The sequence below is a fragment of the Lampris incognitus genome, chromosome 7 (assembly GCF_029633865.1).
Source record: "Lampris incognitus isolate fLamInc1 chromosome 7, fLamInc1.hap2, whole genome shotgun sequence".
NCBI classification, from domain to species: domain Eukaryota; kingdom Metazoa; phylum Chordata; class Actinopteri; order Lampriformes; family Lampridae; genus Lampris; species Lampris incognitus.
Genome location: NC_079217.1, coordinates 37,954,468 through 37,981,479, shown reverse-complemented (window position 1 = coordinate 37,981,479; position 27,012 = coordinate 37,954,468). Strand labels below are relative to the sequence as shown.

At 45.2% G+C, this 27,012-nt stretch overlaps 1 protein-coding gene across 1 annotated transcript in view; it reads right to left on the bottom strand.

Annotated features, from left to right (window-relative positions):
* The window catches only part of lsamp (limbic system associated membrane protein), a 348,196-nt gene that overhangs the window by 109,285 nt on the left and 211,899 nt on the right, over positions 1–27,012 (bottom strand). Inside the window, exons 2-3 of the mRNA XM_056283373.1 lie at positions 11,862–12,006; positions 10,380–10,467 (exon numbers count right to left, since the gene is read on the bottom strand). Of these exons, the coding sequence (XP_056139348.1) occupies positions 10,380–10,467; positions 11,862–12,006 (233 nt within the window). The remainder of the gene's footprint in view (positions 1–10,379; positions 10,468–11,861; positions 12,007–27,012) is intronic.

Sequence of the window (27,012 nt, the reverse complement as noted above, 5' to 3'; positions counted from 1 at the left end):
TTAACATGATTAGCTGAGCAGGAGTCCCTGGCGGTGCTGCTGGGCTAGATGAAATGCCACAAGAAAGACCCTGGTGTCTTCTGGCTGCCAGCTGGACTCATCAAGGGTGGTCCCCAAAGTTTGTTTGGGGGTGCATGTCTCCATTGTTCACCACATCATCCATCTACTAGGTTTGCAGGGCTGACTAACGTTAACTATCTAATAATAACATTACCGTAGGTTAAAATAACAGGTTTACCTCTCCACGGTCCTCTCTCAGCCGGATATAAATCAGCTGCTGGCTACGACGGCAGCGCATCTCCTCTTCCTCCAGCATGAGGTAAATTAAAAAAAACAAAAGCGGCAGCTCTGGCTCCATAATTTTTCAGTAGTAACTTCCAATGGTAATCGTGATGTAAGGATAAGGTGACGCAACCAGGAAATCCACCGAAGGCTAGACTATCCCATTTAACAACCGTTGACACGGTATACGGAGTAGCCTCCGGAGGATTCAGCTTCGTAGACTGTGAAGGCTGCACCCTCCGAAGGATGCAGACCCTGAATTGGGACACAGCTCAAGGTGTGCTGGGGATGGTGTCAGAGTTCACACCCCTAATCAGTCTAAACCTAAATATAATCATACATCTTGAGAAAGAAAAAAAAAGGAACACGAGACACTTTGAAAGAACATAATTGTTTGAAAAAAAACTTTAAAAAAATCAATGAATATGTTTAATAATGTCATGTTGCTTGCAAAGGTTAAAAAAGTGGGCTTTAAAATGCTTAATTGATTCTCTTTCTCTATATATCAGATTTGGAATGTGTCAAATGGGTAAGGTTTATACCTGAGGGTCATTATTTCCTGGGATTAATGAAGCGCCACACAAGGCCTATTTTTTAATACTTTAATTACTTTGCTTGCTATGGATTATTTCTTTATCTTATATATTTGTTTACTTGTAACGGACAAGTACAGGTAACATTTGCATTAACAGTCCAATGCACTGTGCATGTGTATATAGCCAAAGCTAATTTCCAACACTAGTCCCTTCATTGGCATTAAAAATCCCCCTTTTTTCCTTATATGGCATCAGACATGCTCATTTATACAGCCAATCAGAAAAAATCATCAATATATGAAACCTCGCCCACCCTCTGCAACAACCCTTGCTTGTACTTGTCACTCAAAGGTCAGCTCATGAATACTAATGAGGACCAGACCAACGCCAATGGATAAAAGTACAAAAACATATTAGTCATTTCCAAATGAAAAAAAAATTCAATGTTTCATTAACTCGTCTTCAAGACTTTTAGACATGAAAATTTGAATCTGATTATTGATTCTGGTCTGACTTTAAGAGGGGACGTTTTGGAATTATTCATAACTTTTCAGAATCCGTTGAGCTTTTTGGACAAATTTATGCAATTTGTTTGCTTGTATTGTGAAAATAAATGCCTTCTGCATTATATCTGTGTGGTGTGCCATCCCTTCACCCTGCATTCACCTCTTGGTATTTAACAATAGGCAAATCAGGTCTATGGGTGTCTGAAGTCACAATTGTGACAGTCAGGCTCACGTGAGGGCATGGCCATTGAAACTGCTCCACATGCACAAAGATGGAGCCTGATTGGCTAACAGGTTCAGCAAATATCAAGGTCAAACTCACAGGCAAATTACACAATCAATTCATCATAGCAGAGGCCGAGCCCATCGGCAAACCATCAAAGGCTGAGTTTTATAGAAATCAAAAGGGAATGGGGTGGAAAACTAGCCATTATAACAACTCCACGTGCAACGACCCAGGTGCCTGATATTGCTCGTCTGGGCTCTGCAAGTCGACCGCTTAACATCCACCGCAAATTTACTTTGTCTGATCATTTGTTTTCCAATTACGTCCCTGTCCCTGCTAGCAGAAAATTGTCAGCTTTAGTTATTTGAACCTGCTCTCAGGTCTGTAACCAAGGGCCATGTTTGATGCTTGGGACATTTTCATACCCATTAAAAGATGAAGGCAATGTGAGTTATTATTCCACAGACTTGATTGGGTTTTGTGGGGGAGGAGGTCTTGTTTTGTTTTTGTTTGCTGCTCTACAGCACAGCCATGCACAGGATCGCGCTCTGTGCAGGATAAGGCCACCGCTATACTATTGACACTATATGTAGAGAACAAAAAATACACAGGAACTGTATGCAGGAGTGGATACATAAGCTAATGTTAGAAGGTTTTTCTTCAACTTCACAACATTTTCCAAGCCACCGTCTGTGTCCAGTATTGTTCCACTTTTTATTCGAACAGTAAATATTTTGAAACGTGTTCAAAGTATTTACCAGAAAACAGATTACTGAAAAGCCCCATGCCTTCAATGTTCTAGTACAACTTAGAATAGAGAGGCTGAAGTAAACCTCCCATTGATTACTCCCACGTAATAGGGAAGTACAAGGGAAGAGCATAACAATGGCAGCAAAACTGAATGGGACTTCACAGGCAGCGCACAGAACAAAATAGCAAGGCAGAAAGCAAAAGAATCAATGTTTGGCTATAACTGTCGCATTAGCTATGATAAATGAGGCCACTGACGAAAACTCTGGAAGTCTAGCAGGACATTTGGATGATCAAGCGCTGTATAATCAGACACAATGGATTCTGGGAATAAGCGGCAATTTGCTACCATAGATCCCAGAATGGGCACATCAATTCACATATTGACCTTTTAAAATGCTATTAATGGATGATAGCTTTGCTTTATAACTATATGATAAGGCAGAGTTCTCGTGTAGACTAGAGTGTGTTGAAATGATATCGGAGGGGATTTCCTCCTCTGGGTTTGAGTTTCACGTGTGACTGTACGTCATTTTGGAGCGGGAAAGATAGAAATAGATACCGACCCATGGATAAGTCAACTATAGAGAACTCCTGGTTCTGTAGAGAACCTAGGTTCTATGAGCTACGGAGTAGTGCTATATTTACATATATTTACATATTGCCTCTGACCTCGCCTCTGGCGATGCTAGGCTCTGAAATTCACCGCTCATGCGACAGCATCCCCTAAGCCCCGCCCACAACTGCACTTGACATGCGTCACCACATCACTCGTCAGTTCGACCCACCAAGGCCTCCTTCAAGGGACCTCAGCAGGCGAGCAGGAAAATATAGCACTACTCCGTAGCTCATAGAACCTAGGTTCTCTACAGAACCAGGAGTTCTATTATCGCTACTCCGTAGTGCTATATTTACATATTGCCCCAACTACGGAGTAGCGGCGGACTAATGCCCCTCGCCTGCCACCCGCGCTGAGGACAATAAGGGGAACAACACCTCACACCCAGTACTCAAATCCCCCCTTTGGCCGGCTAGTATATCGTAGAGGGGAGGCTCGCATAAGGGGGCGGGAAAAAAGAGAAAAGGGAACGTAACCGTTCCAACTTTCCATATACATATACACATAGGCTATAGCCTATATATAATATTCTTTTTTTTTTTTTTTAAATGAACTATGTACAAACGTCCGCGCTCCCGACGGGAGACACTTGCGTATGGCCGGAGCCCATTACGCATCAGTGCGCCTCGCTGTGCCAAGCACAGCACCGGTCAATGTCACAGCAGACTGGTCAGTTAATTAATGATTAATGAACGAATGTGGCGAAGACCACATTGCCGTTGACATAATAGACTCCATCGCCACACCAGCATAGAGAGCCACCGAAGCGGCTGTGCATCTCGTGGAGTGCGCTTTAAACCTGGGTACTCCTCTACCAGCCCCCACCTAGGCTTGGGAGATCCCGGAGCAAATCCAATGAGAAAGCCTCTGGCTAGACAGCGCTTCTCCTTTCCTGCCCGTCGCCCCGTAGCAGACAAGGACCTGTTTAGTCTTTCTGAAAGGACCAGTGCGCTCCAGGTAAACCCGTAGCGCACGAACCAGGCAGAGGAGATGGAGCCTCCTCTCCTCCTTCGAAGAGGGAGAGGGATAAAAGGCCGACAACACCAATGGCACCCGCTGGTAATGCGCAGTGACATGTTTCGGACGAAACGACGGATTTGGGTAGACTACTCACCTTTGAACTGTCCGTGGCAAATTCGATGCCCTCCGTGGAGAGCGCGCACAGTTCGCTGACCCTACCCAAAGACACCAGGGCCAGCAGGAGCGCCACCTTGGCCGACAGCCACTTAACGTCAGCCGATTCCAAAGGCTCGAATGGCGCAGAACACAACGCCGACAGAACCAGGGATAAATCCCAAGTGGCCGTGCGGTCGTTCCGAACACCCTGCCTGTTCCTCACCCCCTTGAGGAACGCCACCATACGGGGGTGAGAGAAGACAGTGTCGCCACCCAGCCTAGGCATAAAGGCTGAGATAGCTGCCAAATACCCCTTGATCGTTTCGTAGGCTAAATTGTCAGTCGATCTCTTGTATTCCAAGAACGCCGCAACGTGGGCCAAGGATGCAGACAGAGGTTGCACGCCCTCTCCTGGGCACCACATAGCAAAAACTCTCCACTTGGAGTCGTATTGCGCCGATGTGCTCGGAGCGCACGCGGCTTGTATAGTGGCCACCGTGGCCTCATCAAAGCCCTCCTCTCTCAGCCTGGCCCTCTCAGAAGCCAGGCCGCCAGTTGGAACCCCGCTAGAAGGGGCTCCTGTTGGATAATCCCGTCTGCCTGCGTCAGAGCGTCCAGCCACATCGGGAGGAGGAACTGTGGTGCGCGCACCATGGAAACCATGTTCGGAAACCACGGCGCACCTGGGTTGTTGGGAGCCACCAGGATCACCGATGCGCCCGTGCATCTGATCCGTTCCACCACCGCCGGTATCGGACCCAGAGGGGGAAAAGCATAGAGCAGCTCGCGTGGCCACGGCTCGATGCCCAGCGCATTCACCCCCATAGGCGGGTTGTCGCTCGGGCAGAGCGAATACCATCGTGCGCATTTGGCGTTCCTCTTGGACGCAAACAAGTCCACCTGTGCCACTCTGAACCTCGCCCAGATCATCTCCACGATAAGAGGATTGAGGGACCAGTTGTCCCAGCTGGGCCCGCCGCGCGACATGATGTCCGCTGCCTCGTTCTGGCTGCCAGGCACATGAACTGCCCGAATGGACTGCCCGTTCTGAGGCACCCAACTCCACAGGTCATAGGCTAACGCACGGCACGCAGCCGACCGCGTCCCGCCCTGCCTGTTGATATACGCCACCGTAGTGGTACTGTCCGACCTGACCAGAATGTGTCGATGTCGTAGGAGAGGAGCGAAATGACGCACCACCAACAGCACTGCCTCCAGCTCCAGCGCGTTGATGTGCACATTGTGACTCACGGGCCATACTCCACTGATTGTGCCGTGGCCACAGATCGCACCCCAACCTCCCAGGGATGCGTCCGTGAATAGAATCACCTCCTCCGATCTGGGTCCGAGGGGAACCCCAACCCTGGATCTGCAGGCCTCTGCCCAGTGATCCAGGTCCAAGCTCACCCCCTCCGGGACCACTAACCTTTGCCGTTGGCGCAGCCGGTGGAACTGGCCCCCTCGAATAAGCCAACACTGGGGTCTCCTCATAAAAAGCAGACCCAGAGGCACCACCTGGTGAGCAGAGGACATGATGCCCAGGAGCCGACGCAGTTGACCTACCGTCACCGACCGGCCCGGGGCAAAACTGGCAAGAAGGTCCTCTAACCCCTGCCACCGCTGCTCCGAGACGGAAGCCAGCATCCTCCCTGAGTCCAACGCTAATCCCAGTTAGGTGGTTTCGCGTGACGGCCAGGGAGCGCTCTTCTTCCAGTTTACCGGGAGACCCAGGTCTGACAGGTGCGAGACCAGGTGACTCGTGCGTTCCATAGCCAGCTGGTGATCTGGGGCTATCAGAAGCAGATCGTCCAAGTAGTAGGCTATAACGTAACCCTGGGCGAATAGCGGAGTGAGAGCCGCCTTGATGCACATCGAAAAGACCCGTGGGGCAAAACTGTAGCCGAACGGGAGGACTTTGTACTCGTAACACGTTCCCTGAAACGCGAACCTGAGATATTTCCAGTGGTGACCGACTATCGGGACATGGAAATATGCGTCCTTGAGGTCCACAGATGTGAACCAGGCTCCGCTCGATATCATGGCTAGGAGCTGGGGGACCGTCAGCATGTGGAATGATTCTTTGCGCACCCAAGTATTGAACCATTTCAGATCTAGAATCGGCCGCATGCCCCCCGATTTCTTGGGCACAAGGAAATATCTCGAATAAACCCCTATTTCCTCTGTGCCTCTCTCCACCACCTGTATCGCGTCTTTGGACAGCATCTCCAATATTTCCTGCCGCAACACCTCTGCTTCGGCAGGTGAATGGATCAGCGTCTGACGTATGCCCGTGTAAGGGGGAGGACCCTGCTCGAACCGAATCTCGTGCCCATGCCTGACCGTCCGGAGGATCCACTCTGGTACACTCGGCAGCACCTGCCAGCGTGCGTAATGGGGAGACAGAGGGCGCGTGACGCGTTGTGTCTGGCTGTCGAGAAATAGGCTGTATCGCTGCCATTCCGGTCCAACCTCCGAGCTCTCCACGGAAGTGTTGAGAGGCTCCCACGGCGGACCGCGTCCCATATGGGGAGCGAATATGTGCAGGATTTTGCCCAACAGAAGGTGGGAGCGCGGAAAAATCAGCATCAGCATGCGCGCGCCCAGCACCCTCTCCGACTGGCCACAGACAGCGAGTCATGCGCTCCGGTAACCCTGCTTTACGCACGGGAAAACCCAGCGCGTAACTCTGGACGCCTGTCCGATGGGATAAACTAATTTCATTCCCATCTGACAGCTCATGATTATCCGAGACAGGCATAGATACAGAGTTCAACAACCCATAACCTTGTGTACGGTTTGAAACAGAACTGATCTCAGCGGTATAATTCACATAGCCTACACCTTGTGAAGCTAGTGAACCCGTTGCCATATCTGGAACATCTGCGTTTCTTCTGACTTGCTTGCAGAGTCCGGTGGCATGTGACACAACATTACTCACTACACCATGTGCATGTGGAATAAAAGTAGCATCGACATCACCAACATTATATGACAGACCACCCACCGTAGAATAATCTACAGACGAGGAACACGAAGGATAAAATGCAGAACCGAAATCTTTATTCATCAACATGTTCCCCTCATTGCATGGTAAAACCTTGCCACCAGTGGCCATAACATCAATACCTGCAATGTTCGAACAGGGGGTCTGGGGGTCTGTCGCGCACCGTCAGCAGCGGCGCGGATCTCCCGAGCTGGCACCCCTGGTCTGGTGCTCGTACTTCCGCTTCACGTCAGGCTGAGGACCACCCGCGCCGCCTCCGCCAGCGTGGTGGAACTGACTGTGAGCCCCAGGGGCTGGCGCGGGGCTAGCCGACTGGCTCTTGTTGTAGTTCTTGCGGCGCTTCCAGGCTCGACCTAGCCCCCCCTGCGGCTGGGGCTTCGGAGAGCCTTGAGCGCGTGCCGGAGGCTGCGCGGGACCCTTCTCTTTGAAGGTCTTAGCCAGCAGCTCCGTGTTGGCCAGGTCGTGACGGATCTTTTCCAGTGCTGGCTCATCCACACCGAAAAGGCCGTCCGTGTTGATGGGGAGCTTGCGGATCATCTTAACGACCCCGTCCTCCAAGCGACAGTCCTTCGTCCAGAACTCGCGCCTCAGCAGGACTGAAGAGGACAGAGCCGCACCCAGGTTCACCGCGGCATCACGGAGGAACGTGCCGATGATCTGAGAAGCCCTCCAAGCCTCGTCCAGGCGTGAGGCATCGGTGTCGTCATCCCCCTGGCTCTCACTGTCCACCGCCCGCGCCAGATGACCAGCTGCCAGACCAGCTGTGGAGATGGCCGCTGCGGGGCGGAGAACACTGAACCAGATTTGGCGCGCGTGGTCATCCATGGACGCCATGTCTGGCGAGGGATGTTTGATCTTCATCGCCGCCTCCTTGCTCTCCGGTTCGCGTAGCTTACCAGGGTAGAGCCGGGGGAAAAGAAATTTCTCCACAGTGGGGGGCGGCATAGAAGCAGGAGACCAGTCGGCAACCGTCAGGTGGCTCTTGGTGTTCACTTTAACAGTGGAGCGCACCTTCTCTGGTTCCGGCCATGTGGCTTTGATGGACTCCGTGATGGGGGGGAAGGGCGGAATGTGCTTATAGTCTTGCGCACCTCCACCGAGGCAGAGAACGCCTGATCCATTCCGGGCGTCACCGAGGCATGGACTGGGGCAACCCTTGTGGTCCCCGTCGAAGCCAAGCCCCTCTCGAGGAAAAAAGGGAAAAAGTCGTCGAACTTTGCCTCCTCCTCGGACCCTTCCTCAGGGACTTGGTAGGAGCGAGATCCGCCATCTTGAGTAGCAGCCCGCGGAACCGCCGGCGGGCACATGTGGTCCTGGCTCCCAGGGAGCAAAGCAGAAACCAACGAGCCTGGCCGGGGAGGGATCTCGAACACACCGGCACCAACCTGAGTGGAAAAGGCGTGTGAAACCCAGCTCGTCTGTCGACTGAGCAGCCATGAAGCACACACCATGCATGGTGGCGCCTCTAGGCTAGCTGCAGTCTCCCGAACATGAGCCATGCTAGGATGGTCGCTGCAAAAAGGATGGAAATCGCCAGCGTCCTTCTTGCTGTGGCAACAACTGTAAAATTCGGCAAAAAGAACATCGACGTCGACGTTAACACCAGCCATAGTGACGGAGAAAACTGCACTATTGTCAAAATAGAGAAAATGGCTAAGCTAGCTAGCAATGAAGAAAAAACCCGCAACAGAGCTCAGCGCGACACGTCTTCCCTTGAAGGAGGCTCTAGTCGAACTGACGAGTGATGTGGTGACGCATGTCAAGTGCAGTTGTGGGCGGGGCTTAGGGGATGCTGTCGCATGAGCGGTGAATTTCAGAGCCTAGCGTCGCCAGAGGCGAGGTCAGAGGCAATATGTAAATATATGTAAATATAGCACTACGGAGTAGCGATAATAGAACTGTACCGGGTTGTTGTATGTATATGGCTGTCACTGTACACACTGTAGGATGGTGTCCATTACTGAACTATCTCTGGATGAGAACCAAGGTCCACACACACACACACACTCACTCACTCTCTCTCTCTCTCTCTCTCTCTCTCTCTCTCTCTCTCTCTCTCTCTCTCTCTCTCTCTCTCTCTCTCTCTCTCTCTCTCTCTCTCTCTCTCTCTCTCTCTCTCTCTCTCTCTCTCTCTCTCTCTCTCTGTGAGAATGGAATGATGAGTGCTTAGATGTTGACAAGTTAAGAAAAGTGGTGTCAGCTGGCTGGTGTAAAACAGACACATGGCCTTTCTTTGGGCAATGAATTCTCTCTTAGCCTTGATGCTCTGCTCTCTCCAGTTCTTTCTTGGTCTTGAGAGATTAACTGGTTACATCTTACAGAGAGGTTGCTAATGATTCAAAATATTTGAAGGCTTTAAAACTGAGCTAAAAGGGCTCAGGGATTTCAAATGCAAAAAAAGAAAAAAGGCAAAGCCCTGTAGTTACTCTTTCATTAATGGTGTGAGAACTTCATAAAATAGTTTTTTTTCTTTGGTTTTGAAGAGATGGGTGACGTGGACACAAGCGTCTTCGAAAGTATTATCCAGTAGAGGTTTTGTTTTTGTTTTTTTTTCTGTGATTTTTAAGCTCTCAAGGTCAAATAAAGTCCAATCATTTGATGCAGTTGAATTGTGTTGCCTGAAATGGTTCAGAGAAAATTTCAGTGTCCCTTTTATGAAAAGTTTTAAAATGCTATGGAAAGGTGCAGGAATACGACATTGCATGAGGCTTTCTCTCAGCATTTTCAGGTAAAACCAACTGATGATATTGTGGGAATGTTTTTTTCCATCAATACTTATCTGAAACCAACAGAACAGGATTGAAATAGCAGAACTGAATCCTGCCGCCATCCTCTCACTCCCGCATCTCCAACTTTACTGTTGTCTCCATAAGAAATGCTTTATATTCTCAAAATTGGGAGGAAAAAAAAAGAAGAAAGTGTTGCTAGGAAATATATTGCTTTATGCCGCTGCTGGTGAAATATTGCTTTCCTTTGACGATGCATGTGGACACCTGGGGGGGGGTGTTCAGGTTCAATAATGTAGACTGATGACCCCGATATCTAACATTTATGTGTTGCTGAGATCACAGAAGAGAAAGAGACTGAATTAAAAAGTGATTTATTTGTCAGGTTTTGACTCGTATATGTGAACTACAATTCAAATATAAAAACCATGTTGTCCCATCCGAGTGAGCAAATAAGTGCGGTACGTTTATGCTCGTCTTACTTGTGTGCATTTTCCTGCTGTTTCCTAAATAAAAAAAAAAGTACCTAATGATTCAAAACCCCGAGTTTGTGACTTTCCATTTGGGGTGCATAGGTGATGCGTTAGAGTAACACGGAGGTAGTGTGGGTTTACCTTGTATAATGAGGTAGACCTGTGAAGTCTTTGACTGTTGCTTCGTCTGTATGGAGCAGGTGTAGGAGCCTTCATCATATACATCCACCTACACAGCAGGACACAACAGAAGGGAAAACACATTTTTGCTCGTGTCTCAGTTCTTTAACGGCTTTTAACATGCGGTACTTTGGGGTTGATTAAACATTGGGCGGACGTACAGGGCTAGAGTGTTATCTTCTATTGTTTCCTTGTAAGCTTGTATTGTTATATTATTCTTGCATAGTGTTGCAGCTCTGCTGAGCAGGGCTTAATGAAATGCAGTGACCTTTGACCTCTGTGTATCCACCACATTTGACTGGACAAAAACAAATTCCACATGAAAACAATCCCCTCAGCTGTGTCTTTTCAACAAGAGAGACTAGCGTGCTCTATTCTTTAAAGGTTTTGACTAATCTGCTTTCCAATTATCTCACTGTTCAGTGTTGGCCCTTGTCTTCACCGGGGAGCTGCGTATGCCAGCTCCAAAATGGCCAGGGCAAATCTCTTTATTACAGCTAATGGTGTCAGTTCTTTTTCTTTGATTTTACAGTACTTTGAAACATTGTTGAGGGAACAGCAAACACAGTTCTTTATCCTCACTTCCACCATCAGAGCTCTCTTCTCGACCACAATTTTATGGAAAGAAAGAAAGCCACTTCATTTGGTCATTGTATTCTTTTCTTTCTTTCTTTTTTTTATTTTTCCCTCCCCTTTTTCTCCCCAACTGTACCAGGCCAATTACCACACTCTTCCGAGCCGTTCCGGTCGCTGCTCCACCCCCTCTGCTGATCCGGAGAGGGCTGCAGACTACCACATGTCTCCTCAGATACATGTGGAGTCGTCAGCCGCTTCTTTTCACCTGACAGTGAGGAGTTTCACCAGGGGGACGTAGTGCATGGGAGGATCACACTATTCCCTCCAGTCCCCCCCCTCCCCCCGAACAGGTGCCTCGACTGATCAGAGGAGGTGCTAGCGCAACGACCAGGAAACATACCCACATCCGGCTTCCCACCCGCAGACACGGCCAGTTGTGTGTGTAGTGACACAGACAGGAGTATCAACCCTAACATGTATGTCTTTTTGATGGTGGGAGGAAACCGGAGCACCCAGATGAAACCCACGCAGACACGGGGAGAACATGCAAACTCCAAAGAGAAAGGACCTGGGAAGGCCTGGGTTTCGAAACCAGGACCTTCTTGCTGTGAGGCAACAGTGCTAACCACTGGGCCACCCCAATTACAATTAATGACTACAATTAACAAACCAAATTACTATTTCTTTTTCAAAGTCTTAAGCAGCAGCAGCAGCAGCAGCACTAAAACAAACGACATGACTGTAAAATAACAGCAATGATTATAACAACATAATGTATTTAAAATAATGATGAAATACATATGGAGAGCAAAATCTGCATGAATGAAGTCCAATGCTGCAGCATCTTCCCCCACAGGCCGACTTTACCTTCTGTATACGCAGGCTGTACTCCAGCTGTCCTTTAGTGACCAGGTCTACTCTGGGATCCAGGGACCACTTGTCTCCTCCAGCAAAGATGATGTTGGATCGATTGAGCCAGGCCACCTTAGACACTTTGTCATCCACGTAGCACCTGGGGGGGAGCATATAAGGAGCAAGTGAGGGGAAGAGAAGGAAAAATAGATGAGGAAAAGGGAAAGAAGAACGTTTAATTTTCTCATTATAGCATGGTGAAAAGAAAAGCAGCCAACTTTATTTTTTGCTTTCTCCAATCTCAGCAGAAGAAAGGGAGCATGGAAGTTTGCAGATAGGAGACGGGCAAACAATACCAATTATGCAGTCACAAAAAGTAAGTGGGCGAAATAAAACCCACAAGCATCTACTCAGGCAAGGGTATAAACATACAATATAATCCTTGGGAAAAAAACCAAAATACGGGCCACATAGGGAAGATTTACGGTCAGCTGAGTAGCCGTTTATGAATGATAATGGCTGACCAGCGAAGATAATCCAGCGATTAATTTTTCTAATCAATCAACTCCACACCCCTCTTTCTGCTGATAACCGAAAGCTTAAAACTCTTCCCTCGCTGTGTTACTTCTATATTATTCCCTGAACGGATTCTCCCACCCTTCCTTCATCCCCCTCGCACACTCTGTTCCTCCCACACACACACTCTGTCGCTGTCTGCGTCCCTCGTCTTTGTCTCTCTCCTGTGTCGTCTCTTTATCAGCTTCCCCTCCGCTCATTGTTAAATGCATTTCCTCCAACAGGAAGCCTATTCCTCTAAATGAGAAAAGACAGCAGTATCCTCTTGTTTACTTCTTGTTGGGCAACGTCATAGCAATCCTCCCGCTAAGCTCACGCTCAGACATCTTGCACGGCAGAGGAGGGAGAGAGGAGCGTCTGCCTAATGAATAAATGTAAATGTAAGAAGACATCCAAATCAATGAAAATGGATATCAGGCATAATGCAAGCTGACAGTGGATGTACCTCGCATGCAAATCCCCCTGCCCCCCCCCCGGGTCTTTGGCGGCGCACAGCGATCTCGAGTGTGTTTGGATATAGGAGAGTAGATTAGCGGAGTCATGGGCTGAGGCTGCTTTTGGCAGATGACCCTGAATGATTTCTGAACGTAGTGGCGGTGGAGCCATCCGAGCCCTGTGGGGCGGTGGGAGCGAGATTGTCAGATTTGTCAAGGACTGGTACTCACAGCTTGGCATCCCACTGATGTTGTTGCCCTTGTGTTGAACTCAGATAACGCGTTTATTGACAACTCCTCCTTCCCCCGTCAATGGTTACTACTTTTTATTATTGATGCTACACTGTGGGCTTTTTGTTTCGAAACGCTCTAAATTATAGAGATTTTCTATCCACAGGCCACAAGCACTGCTAGTATAAAATATTCACACACCTTCACTTTTTGCACATTTTCGTCATGCTGCAAACGTCCCTTTGCTAAATGGCTTTGTCAAAATAAATTTCATATGGGATTTCTGATTTTACGATTGACACAAAGTGCTCCTCAGTTAAAGCAGAGTGGAAGAAAAAATATAGGGATGAAACCTCGCGAGCAGAAAAACCTTAAATACAGAAATGGTTTCTGCCTGTGGAATCATAGAATGTGTTTCCGGTTCTGGTTGTTTAGCTTTGTTTAACACATGATATCAAGTTAACTTTCCCAGACTGTTCATGCATTTCTCATACGTTGGTGTTTTGCTCTTGCAAAGCCTTTTCATATTACATTTTAGACATCTTTGCAGAAGTTGGGAATAAGTCGTAGCTGTCCTTGTGTTATCATGAGTGGCATTCAGGGCTTTCACCAAGCTATTAAAATGAATATTCTGGTTGTAAACGGGCAGAATTATTTAAGTGCCAAGTTTTAGAATGATATAGAATTAAGCAGATCATCTTTTCTTGGATGTGGAAGCCAATTTCTTTGAAAAGTTATTGTTAGGAAAAAAGCTGCTTCCTGAGCAGCCAGTTTGGTGGCTGACCATTTAACTACCAACAACATTAGACCTCAATATTAGTCAAATTATCATTACAATATTATTTAAGTGACACCCATCAATAATTTGAACACCTTTTTGGTAAAAGGCAGTAACCTGCATCAACTTAACTGAGCTCTGAGTGTCATAGGTGAGCCAATATATACCTGGGAATGATGCTCATATGGATAGGCCCAAGGCATCATGCAAGCTCTTAGAAAAATAAAGGTGAGTGACACTATTAACGGTCAAAAAGAATAATAACAAAGACACGGTTATGCGCCACCCAACCTACGTAAGTCGTCTGAAACCTTTCTGTCTCTCTATGCGTTATTTCTCTCTCATCTGTCCTCCCTCGCAACTCTGCCAAACCCCTCCTCCATTTGCCTCTTTCCTCCCTTTTCAGCCAATCTGCCTCACTTCCTTCTCTCTCAGCATAGAGAGCCCTTCTCCTTCCTCACAACCCTTCTCCAACCCCCCAGAAGCAGAGGTGGACAGCGGCAGTCAGAAATCAGCCAAACTACTCGTTGATCTGAATTAGTGATCTACTTCCTTCTCTCTCCCCCCAAACTGCTACCCTGAGGGTGTTGACAAGCCCTGGTTGCAGAGTGCAGAGCAGGTTGGGTAGTAGCTATTTCCTGTTATCACTAACAAGCTGCTGCTTTGGAGGCAGAGGACTTCCTATCATCTGTCAAAGCAGCTGTCTGCCTGTAGCTCTGTAGGTGTCTACTGCCAGACTAGCTGTCAAGGTATGTCCAGGCAGGACTGAGTCTGGCTTGTGCCAGGGCCCTGCTGGATCAGAATGAGAAATGAGTGTTGCACTGTCTCAGGTTAGACTGATCCGAGATGTGCTCGCAAGTCTTTTCCAGAAAACTCTCTTTGATAGGAATCATGAGCTGCGGTTGAACAGTTCACTATGGGGACTCCAGCCACCACAGTAATTTGGTTTGGTATGTCAAACCATAGTATTCAGCTAACAAAACTTCATTTACTTGAATATTTGGTGCAAATCATGGCATTTTGCACTTAAAACAGCATCGGCATGTCTGCCACTTGCTACCTCTATGGATTGAAATCCTAAATAAAATATACATTCTTATAAAAAATACTTTAAAGGCTAGCAGAATTTGCTTTTATACAAAAAAGCCACCCTAATGCACTTTCTTACTTGTTGTTAAAGCAGAGATGCTGTTGGTTATCAGTCCCTGCAGACAGTGTCTGGGTTGACGCTAGCTCTGGTTATGATGGATGGCTAGGTTGGTGTCCCACACTATTTTGTCCTGCTTTGTTGATGGATGCTCTGCTGTGCTTCAGGAAACTCATCCCCACCCCACTGTGCGGTGACAGTACTGACCGATAGACTAAGGCTGACAAGGGTCCATGTGAGCTGACAGATGCCTAAACCAGGGCTGCTCAGGCAGGTTTACACTGACAGCAGGGCTTGGCTAGATGGATCCCGGCTCCGGGGCTAGCCGTGGGGCAGGACCAAAGACAGACCGGAGCCAGGCAGTGAAGCTGTAATGAGAGGAGAGGAGAGGTGTGCCTAGACTGAGAGAGCAGTCAGACTACCCCTCTATACCCTTCTCTCCATCAATAGTCATTTCTCCTACTCCTCTTCTTTTGATCTTTTTTCCCCTCCGATAGCTTGACCCTCAAAAGAAAAAAAATCCTTTCCTCGTCTCCCCTCTCTCCTGTCCACTGTTCACTCTTAGCCTTCACCCTCCTCTCCAATCCATCCATGTATTAACAGACCTTCATACAGGTGAGTGCTTACACACAGCCAAATATTTCTGTGCATGCATGCTTGGGTGTATATGTACTTGGTTGAGCGCATCTGTGTATGAATTTATATGTGTATGTATTTGTGTTTGTTGTTGCATGCTGTGTATTGTCCTGTGATAATGATATCCCATCAACTGTGCTTGCAGAATCCAGTTCTCTTGTTCTCCACGATAATAAAATGACAAATAAATAAATAAAACAAGTTTAAAAAGTGTGTGGGGCCCCAGAGCTGGTCAAACATTTTCATGTATTTTTTTCAATGGCAGAAGAGAGAAGGACAACGGAGGAGAATGCCGAGGAAGACACATGGGTTCACAATTGGACCAACCAATGGAAAATACATCTCTTTTATTCTGATGAGGTGAAAGAAGAAGGAAAAGAAGAGGAGAGGAGCAAAGATAAGTCTGCCTACCAAATTAAAGTCGGGTCAGTCTTGTATGGCCTTCAAGGTGTTTTCTCACCCTAGATATTCTGTGTAGCTGGTTCAGAGTATTTCCAGTAAGGTCTTAGTTTATCCCTCAGGACCAGGCTCAGCAGAACAAAGCATTGATTTGAATACCTGGTGCAGTGCAAGTGGTGCAGGGTACATACTGGGACTCCGGTTTCTGTATTTGTGAGAGATATATTCTTGCAGTATAATTGACTTTCTTCTTTCTATCATTTGCATATAAAAAATCTCTCTGTCATCGATATAACAGTTACCACCAAGGTGCCTGTTTGTGTGAACAAACAGAACAGAATGAACACTGTCATTAACAAGCTAATTAATTGTAGTGGCAGGCCTGTTAGCTTCTAATGTGGTATGTGTGCACGCTAATCGACAATCAGCAGGTAAATCTTCATTATTCCTTTATAAATCAGTGCTGACAACAGTGGTGAGGGGTCACATTAATTACTCTGATTCCAAAGGCAGGTGCAAAGCCTTTGAAGCTTGTTTATGAAATTTCTTTTGCAGCTTTAATGAGGCACTTAAAACGAAAAACGATGAGGGTGATAAACTGTCTCCTCTCATTAATAACTTTAAACAGAGCTGCTATTATAAAGGAGAGCCAATTGTGTAGTCCCTGCAGACGATGCCAAGAGACCAAACTTGAACCACGAGAAAAACAATGAGCCATCTATTACTGTTGTCAGTTCTCCCTCCCTCCCTCCCTCCCTCGCTCTCTCTCTCTCTTTTCAGTTTTACACTGAGCATTCATGTTATCCTATGTTCCCTGTTCTATTGCAGCTCCTGCAGGGGAACTATTTGCTTTTATGCAAACAATTTATGCTATAGACAATGAGGGAAGTGGAGATAAGAGGACAATGATTAAGCCATTGTTCCCTCTGACTTGTCTAATAGAGGGACTTACCTTATGTGCAAGGGGGCAAAAAGAAGACAACAACTCATAAAGCTGCTATCACCTGAAGACAACCACCTTTACCTTATTATGGCCTGCCTTCAAGTGCTTAAACTGGCAACACACACACACACACACATGCATGTAGTACAAGTATGTACACACACACACACGACACAACACTCAGTAAAACAGTCACCATTCCCTCACTCCAGCAGAGCTCTGTGGTGAGATCCCTAGTGATGTAAAAGCTTACAAATAGACTGAGTAACTTGAGTGCATTTCCCTCCCTCCTTCAAAGCTACTAGACAGCTACAGAGACTGACATAATTCTCCAGTCGTCTTTCTACATATCTTGCTCACTCTCGGTTGGCATACATCAGCGCCGGAAACAGGCCATTAATCAGGGCAGGAATTATTGTTTTGAGAAATGGCCAGCAGATCCGCCAGCAGAAAATATGCATCAGAAACATTCAGAGAGAGAGAGGAAAAAAAAACAGGCTTATTTGACTGAAATTTTCTTGGAAAGCCCATTTCTACAGATAGTGCTGAGGCAGTTGTATCTTTGTATTTTATTTTTTTGGTTTTCTAAAGGCAAGTCCAAATAGAAATTTTGCCTCAAGAGTTTTGCCTCTAAGAGTCCTGAAATGTTTAAAATCTCAAACACATATCTCCAGAGCAGCCTATGAGATATTTCCTTACCACAACCACTAGAATGAAAGGACATTTTTTTGCATTTTTCCAGTATGCATCTGGTTACTTATCATGTTTTACACATGACAAACAGATAGGCCATATCGAGCAACGTCCCTGTTCATATTGACCCATCCATCCATCCTCACTTAGGGTCAATGCATCAGCTGCTTTATAGGAATTTCCCTCGCTCTGTGCTGCAGCGTAGCCATGTGAGGGGAAAGTTCTTGGATGTAACGAGCCCATGAAAGGTGTCACCCTCATTTAGATGCAGGGAGAATAGTCTTTGGCGAGAGCAGGGTACTGCTGTGAAATCCCAGGAGATATACTGTACCATTTTTGTCAAATCCTTCCCTTCTCGTCACCCTTTCTCTCTCTCTTTCCCTTTCACACAAGGTTTCTGATGGTTGCTAGCCTCTCTGGCTGCCTGTATTTGTCACTCTCTCTCTCTGTTTCATTTCTTTGTTTTAAGCCCCCCAACACTTCTCTCCTACCATTCTGTCTGTTTCGTCATTTCTCTAGCCTTCGTCTTTTTCTTTCTCATTCCTTCTTCACTCTCATTTGTCTTTGTCTCTAATGTTTCCATACATTTATTGACAGATTGAGCACAATCGTTGGCACACATGAAAGAGTTACATGCTTACACGTTTCTGAGTTTGTACACATTTGTGTGTTGATGAATGCGCTACATGGAACAAAAGGTTAATGCTTGACTAAGGGAAGAGAGAGGGCATGGGCAGCTCAGCTGCAAGTGCAATAAAATGGCCATTTCTGCAAATGACACTTATTTACTCTTCAGAGACTAGCTGCGGTGCTGCAACCCTCTTATACACACCACCCATTACAGCCTCAAAATTACACTCTAAGTAGTTTTCATCTACAAATTATGACCTGTACAATGGCTCACAGAGGTATTTCCACAGACCAATTATTAAAGCATAGGGCTTGGAAGGTCGGGGGTGGAGGGATCCAACATAGAACTGCAATGACTTCTCTAGTGTACAATGGCACTGATATTTTATCTAAATAAAAAAAAAATCAAAATCTATATTTTGAGACTGAAAGTTGAAATTGAAACGCTAACACTTTCTAACATCACATATTTCTTTATGCATTTTATACTGTCTCTTTTTACTGAAAAAATGTATATAATCTACATGGCCAAAAGTATGTTGACACCCCATTCTAATTAGCAGCAATTTATTTCAGCCACACCCATTGCTAACAAGTGAATAAAATCAAACATACAGCCATGTATCTCATAGACAAACACTGGCAGTGGAGTGGGTCATATAGAAGAGCTCGGTGACTTTCAATGTGGCACTGTCATAGGATGTCACCTTTCCAGCAAGTCAGTTCATCAAATTTCAGTGTAGCTAGATCAGTCCTGGTCAACTGTGAGTCTGTTATTGTTAAGTGGAAACATCTTCAAGCAACAACAGATCATCCGTGGAGCAGCCGGACACGCAACATCACAGAACAGGACCGCCAAGTACTGAATTATGTCAAAAGCATCTGTCCTCTGTTGCAACACTACTCACTACTGAGTTCCAAACAGCCTCTGGAAGCACAAGAACTTTTCATTGGGAGCTTCATGTGTTTTCATGGCCGAGCAGCCACACACAAGCCTAAATTTACCTTGTGCAATGCCAAGCGTCGGCCGGAATGGTGTAAAGCATACCACCATTAGACTCTGGAGCATTGGAAATGCCTTCTCTGACGGACCAATCTGGGTTTGCTGGATAATAATAATAATAATAATAATAATAATAATAATAATAATAATAATAATGCATTTTATTTGTGGGCGCTTTTCAAAACACTCAAGGACACCTTACAGAACACAGTGGAAAAAAAAAACAGCACTGTATCAGACAGTGTAAAATCAAAACAAAGCAGGGTAGACAATAACAAGTTAACACAACAGATAAGTATAAAATCAACATCTGATGCCAGGAGCACACTACTTGCCTGAATGCATAGTACATTACAGTCAATTAGCTGACACTTTTATCCAAAGTGACTTACAAGAAGTGCATTTAACATAGGAAATCAGGAGAACTACTAGTCATCAGAGGTCCTAAGTGCATCTTCTCTCTAAACAAGCATCTAAGAGCAAAACCAGTGCTGAAGTAAAAGCACAAGAAAGAGATTTTTTTTAAATGAGTGAATACAACAAGTGCTAAGAACAAGTAACAGTTCTTGAAGAGGTGAGTTTTCAACCTGCGCCAAAAGATGAGCAGCGACTCCGCTGTCCTGACATCAGCGGGGAGTTCATTCCTCCACTGTGGGGCCAGGACAGAAAAGAGCCGTGACCGGGTCGATCGGCAGCAGGGGCCTCTGAGCGACGGGGCAACCAGGCGTCCCGAGGCAGCAGAGCGAAGTGGTCAGGCAGGTGTGTAAAAAGCCACAGTAAAAAGTTTTGTGGATGAGTAATAATGGTCTGGGGCTGTTTTTCATTGTTTGGGGTGGGTCACTTAGTTCCAGTGAAGTGAACTCGTAATGCTACAGCATACAATGACATTCTAGAGAATTGTGTGCTTCCAACTTTGTGGCAACAGTTTGGGGAAGGCCCTTTCCTGTTACAGTATGACTATGCCTCCATGCATAAAGCGAGGTCCATAAAGACATGGTTTGCAGAGTTTGGTGTCGAAGAACTTGACTGGCCTGCAGAGCCCTGACCTCAACACCATCCAATACCTTTGGGATGAATTGGAGTGCCAACTGTGAGCCAGGCCTTCTCCCCAACATCAGTGCGCAACCCCACTAATGCTCTTGTGGCTGAATGGGAGCAAATCCCTGCAGCCATGTTCCAAAATCTAGTTGCAAGCCTTCACAGAAGAATGGAGACTGTTATAGTAGCAAAGGGGGGACCAACTCCATATTAAAGCCCATTGTTTTGGGATGAGACATTCAATAAGCACTTATGGGTGTGAAGTTCAGGTGTCCGCGTACTTTTTGCTATGTTGCGGTTTTATGTGTGTGTGTGTGTGTGTTTGTTCTCCTGGATCACCACCTTATCGTGGTGGAGAAGCTTGTGTGTACTAATGATACCAAGAGCTATGCCAGTGTTACTCTTTACGCAGCTCACGAGCCGCATGTGGCTCGTGAGACTTTGTTTTGCACCTCATATAGATCCACTGATAACAATAAGAACATAGCTATAACTTACTTCTATAGGTTCCGTTTGTGTCGTTTTAGCAAATTGAAATGAATTATCCAGCAGATGGCAGCATACTGAAGATACGTCAAAGAATGTAGGCTACGTAACAACATGGGGTCATGGGTAGACGTATAGCCTATGTGTGTAGCTTTGTATTTGCGAAATATTTTGCAAGCTCTGTGGCTCTGAGGCATGGTCTTACTCATAAGTGGCTCTCCTAAGGAAATTAGTGAGTACCACTGAGCTCTGCCATCTGTAGCTTGGCTCCTGCTAGGGTCACCCAAGGCATATAGGTCAAGGGGGAGGTTCCAGATGAAATGCGACCCAACAAAGACCTCAATGGCGGAACTGGTGAGAAACAACGCCAGTAAAGGCAGATGAAGGCTGCAACACCGAAGTGTCTTGGTTCTCCATGCCATTGGACTCTGGCCACCCCCTGCCAAGGACTGTGTAGTGGCTGCAGGCGCATCAGTCTGTCCAAGTAAAAAGCTGTCACGTGCAGGCATCCTTCCGCAAAGATACCCACAAGGACCTAGAAGGAGGACAGTCATACTCGATCCCGAGTGACCACTGATGATGATGATGATGGTGGTGTGTGTGTGTGTGTGTGTATGTGTGTTTGTGTTTGTAAAAGCTGGCATTTAGTTTTTCCATTTTCCCCCTTTTTAAAAGAGCTCCCCCTGGTTCAACTTTACTCAGTCAACTTTCTTTTCCGATACCGATATCATCAGACATTTATTTACATATCAGATCTCATCATCAAAACATGAAACCCGTCCACGCTGACCACCATCACTTACTTGTTACTGAAAGTTCAATTCATTGATATTAATGAGGACTAGCTCACTCCTTAACAATTCTTGGTATCACTGAGAATTCAGTTATGAATAAAGGTATATGTCGTTGGTGTCTCTCATGTCCAAGGATCCATTCCAAGAGATTAAGGTGTGTGCTTGAAACGAAGATGGCTTGACAGTCCAAAGTGAGAATAGAAGAGATGGGAACAGCGTGGACAGGGGATAGTACGGGCTGGATCCGTTCCTGCGGCTCTCTGTTCTTGGCGGATTTTTCGGCGGCGCCGCTTTTCTTCTGCATGCATTCATGTGTCAGTTACGGCCTTGATGGAACCAGCCAGGCAGGCAGCTCTCCGGTGTTTTCAATTTTCCGCTACTTTTCCCCAGTTCTTAGGGTTGCTGTTGAAGGTGATCAGCGTTCCCTTGATACAGTCCTTGTAGCATTTGTTGGGAGCTCCTCTTTTTCTTTGACCCTCAGTCAGTTCGGAGTATAGGATTTGTTTTGGGAGTCTGTTGTTTGGCATCCTCTGGATGTGGCCAAGCCACCGCAGCTGGTGACATTCAATTGTCATCTCAATGAAAAGGAGATCGGCTCTATCGAGAACTTGATTCTTTATTGGGTTGCTGAAGTGTCTTGTGATGTAGGCTGAAAGGTACAGGCTACCGATTCCTGCATGCATGACAAACCCCGGATAGGCCCCTCTTCGCGGTATTGACCGGACTTCACTTGTGGAGTTGGCACAACCTGGGCAGCACTCAGCTGGCTAACGCCAAACGCAACCGTGGACTGGCAGTTATAAAAATCCCACACATCCCTGGCTCATAAGTGCCTAACAAGTGGGCAGTCTGGACTCCCAATCAGACCATCACTTGGGTACAACCTGTGGCGGATCCCATCGTCTTCACTCTTGTGTTACCATGGAACTAGATCCTCCCAGGCCAAGCGGTGTGGACCAGCATCGCGACATGATCACCACTTTAATCAAGGCTTTAGTGAATGGCTCCGAGAGGTTTTTTTTTTGTTTTTTTGAGGACTATGCTTTACCTCCCACCCCCCAAGTCCATTGGCAATGCTGCAGAGTAATGAGAGCAGGGACTGATCATCCTGGAAGTTCCTAGCTCCAAAGGCACACAACTGACGGCAAGGATCTGATGGTTGTCTCTACATGAACCTGGGAAACTTTGTGTGGATTCGGCAGCAGCCTTGTGATGGAGCAGCCCTTTTTAGGCACAGCACTGGTCCCCCAATCAGGGGAAGACCCAAGAAAATGTGGGCTAAAAACAACTGTTTCCCATGTCTCCTGACTCGAATACCGCATCCAGTGGGAAATCCATTTCTTGCGGGCGAAATAAGGAAGTTTTTACACTACTGACTTTTGGAACCTTGAACAGTAGGACTCTTCACCAACAATCAATAAACGTATAAACAAACATTAGCTGACAAATTAAAAAACGTTGCTCAATCTCATACTGTTTTTCAAGGTTTTAATACATGGAAAATTAAACTGCAACAAAACCCTATGCCACTTTTGTATGTTTGCTACTATTTGAAGGTGAAACACCACCTATAAGTACTGGGCTAATATTGGGACCTTGTGATATAAGCATAGCAGGATAAACACAGCTGTAGATTATCAAATCATTGAGAGGTCCATTTGATTTTGATGTGGCAATGAGCAAGCATTGATAGCAGTCAATAGTTTTGTAAACACTTTTCATTAGCATTCTTGAATCAAAACGGATTCATCATTATTGTATACAGCTGTGTTTATCCTGCTATGTTTACAACACTTGGTCCAAAGATCAGCTCAGCACTTATAGATGGTTTTTCAACCTTTATTCACAAAAGCACTGTAGAGTTTTAGTGGTCATTAAATTGGATTACTGATTTCGGTCTGACTGTAAATCAACCAGAATGATACAAATGGCCTGTTCCCCAAAACATATTTGAAGTGCTGAGACGTGTTAACACAAGAAGAGTTGTTGAAATATGTCTTTTAAGAACACTGAGTAACTCTTTTACTCAATGACATGTACTAGACCCAATTTCTGTACAAACCAGTTTGATTTTCAAAATCCTGGAAAAAAAATGGCTGTGTGGATTAAAAAATGTATCTCATTTTGCTTGAGCAGCCATTGGTTGAAGACAAGCTTTGCTGGGCTATTCACATGGAAGTGGATTCTATATGAGGCACTGTTCTTCTGACTACTTACGTCAGCAGCAAACTGGCTTAAAGTAGAAACTATATTACTAATTTGAATATATACATATTTTCTTTCCCTCTTAGTCTGCACTGTATAACATACTGTAGTGTCAGTGTGATGTATTTGCTTTGTATACTGCAGAGAACAGCCATTTGAGCACCACCAAGCCATCATTACAGGAATGAACCTTTCTGTATTAATGTAAATGAATGGGAGGAGTAATGGGAGTGTTCTATTGTTGTGGGGACAATGAGCAAGCAGTGAAAAGAACCTTGACTCACTGCACACAAACAGAAGGGGGTTGGGAGGGGGACTTGCTTAAATCATCAGCTTCTCTTTTGGCCTTTCGAGTGATTAAATAGCTGTGCTGTGATGAGGCGTAAGCTAGGCTTTTTTTCCCCCTCTAGCATTTTATCCTGGAGCTGGTTATCGATTAAGAACATGAATCTCACAGTAGTGAAACACAAATACTTTTCCAAATATGGGAGTTAACCCCATTGAAGGTATTGTTAAAATCAGTTTTTTTCCAACAATGGCAAAAAAGCTGCACATTGATTTCAACGTAACTTGGTCATGTCATGCATATGAAGGAAAAGCTCTCTTAATGGTTGTAGTTTTGCATTGCCTGGGACAGAATAAGCACATCAATGCTTGCTACTGACATTTCCGTCTGTGGTAGCATATAAATGGGCTAGTCAATTCACATCCTTGTTACAATATCATGGCAACGATTCTTAGAGGTGTGATCATGTTATGTCCCTCAAAAACAATCCTTAATTATGGTCTACATGATTTAAAAAAAATGGCTGTCCTGATTATATGTATTTTTATTACTGTAACCGAAGCTCTGGGACCTATATTGTACATTATATGTCTTTTCCCCATGCTAACGATATTGTAGTTGGGGAAGTTAATAAACCCTCAAAGAAGGAATGATGGAAAAGTTGAGGTTCAATCCCAGTATGTTGGACTTAGGCGTAAATATTTATGAAAAGTAAAATGAATGCCACTTTATTTGAGATTGTATTCTTACAATGAATGTGTTCTCTTAATTTAGCCCATCCTATTGTAAAGGAACAGTAGGCAGCTGCAGCGCCCGGGGACCAACTCCAGTTCATCTTTCCATTTTTATGGGGCATGTTAATTGATTGATCCCATCAGGAAACCCCTCAATGATCCTTTTGTAAAGTTTCTGATACTTTCATGTGGCTTGTCTAATGGGAAAATGTGTTTTGGACTTGCAAGAAATTTAGGCTACAGTACCAACAGAATTCTGATGGGTTTACGCTTCCTTGCAACTTGATTGTCTTTCAAAATCTAATGTTTTTGTTGTGTTCAAGTCACTTTGGAATTGTAATGAATGCATTTTTATTTCAATTTGATTAGTTTAACTCCCAATACAATACGTTATTTCAATTGATTAGTTTAACTCCCAATATAATTTGTCCTTGCCTGCAGTGTAAAACCATATTATAGTAAATCCTGATGCCAAATGCCTGATGAAAACCAAGAACAGACAGTGTTTCAGCTCTATTTTGGCTTAAATTCTTCAACGAAAAGTTAAATTTAGAATCGTAAAACTTTATTTGTATTTATTACTATTAAGGTACAGTTTGGGTGAGTACTTAGTTATATTGCTGATGCTTTCAATCCCCCCTGTGCCTTAGCACAGCCTCAGATCCAATGACACCTCACTTCTGGTACTTCAAAAGTCTAGCATCAACACTAAAGGTAATGGCACTTTCTCCAGGTGGGTCCCCAGGCTCTGAAATGACCTGCTCAGCGAGGTCAGACCTGCAAATCCTTTTAAAAAGATGTGTTTCCCTTTGATTTATATCTATATTTACTACTGGTATTTTTAAGTGATTGTCCTCTTCATTTACAGTTTACATTATCGTTTTCCATCTCCATTAACTGCAATAAACTGAAGGCAATATTTGGTCTGCCATTATGGAAAATGACATTTGCGGTGTGTAGATTTTTTTTGTTGCTGTTAAGCTAATAGCTTAGCGGAAAGTGAGGACTACATTGATGAAACACTAAAAGAGAGGTGAGAGGGAAAAGATTTTTCCATATCAAACGACTCCTGTTTCTGCCTCGAATGTTATGGAGAGTTATAGGCATAGTCTAAAATCCTTTTCCTTTTCTTTTTTTTTTTACAATGTTGTGAATTAGCTGACTAAGCACATTTACTGAACATTAACCACAAACTACAATTAAGTGGACCGGTACCGCATCTCAATAACAATTCATGCAAGCTAATGAAATTGTTACAAAATATTTACCAGTGGCTCTACTTAGTGGTAGTATTATACCTTTGAACTGAGAAGAATCCTTCAATAATTAGGAATTGCAGATATTTGCAACATCATTTCTTATGTGTGATGTGGCTTTTACACCATCTTACCCAACTAATAAGCATTTCCTCCCTTGTGGGGTGATTTCCTTAAAGCTGAGAATTTTTAAGCTGGTTATGAAAAATGCATCCTTTACAACATAAGAGCATTTTGCCTTATGGTTGGGTTTTAAAGGTTGACCGCCAGTGGGGCAGGAGTCAGCACATGACATGTATGAGTGACAGGTATCAAGCTGAATGAAAAGGTCAGACTGTTCTTCAGTGATTTGTTATGCTGGAGGGAATGGCTAAATTACATGCCAGTGCATAAGGAGAAGCCAAAAGGTTGACAGCTATTGCTTTATATCAATCTGAAATCCAACAGGATCTTGAGGGATATGAGCTGCCCATCACATGTGAATTCATGAATTCTGAGACAAACTTGCTTTAATTCATGCGTTTGAATTGACTTAAAGGCACAGGATAGAGTGAATGTGTGGCACACCTTGTATTGCTGATGCCATAGATGGACATTAAGTGTGGGTGCATTTTGATGAAACTTAATATTAAGTGTTACAATAGTCGACGTTTTTTTCCCTAACTGTCCATTGTCAATGAACAATAACATCACTTTGACGGGAGGCCTGTGTATATACTACAAATAAGAAAAGCTTATTAAGGTTTTTCATCTTATTTTAAGTGTCATAATGCTTATTTCAAGATGTTGCTTATTATACCGGTCGATATTTCTTGTTTCGTAAAAGTGTACTTGATTCATGGCAACAGGAATTGTTTCAAGACATTTACTCTGCAAAAGGATCATCTCAAATCAATT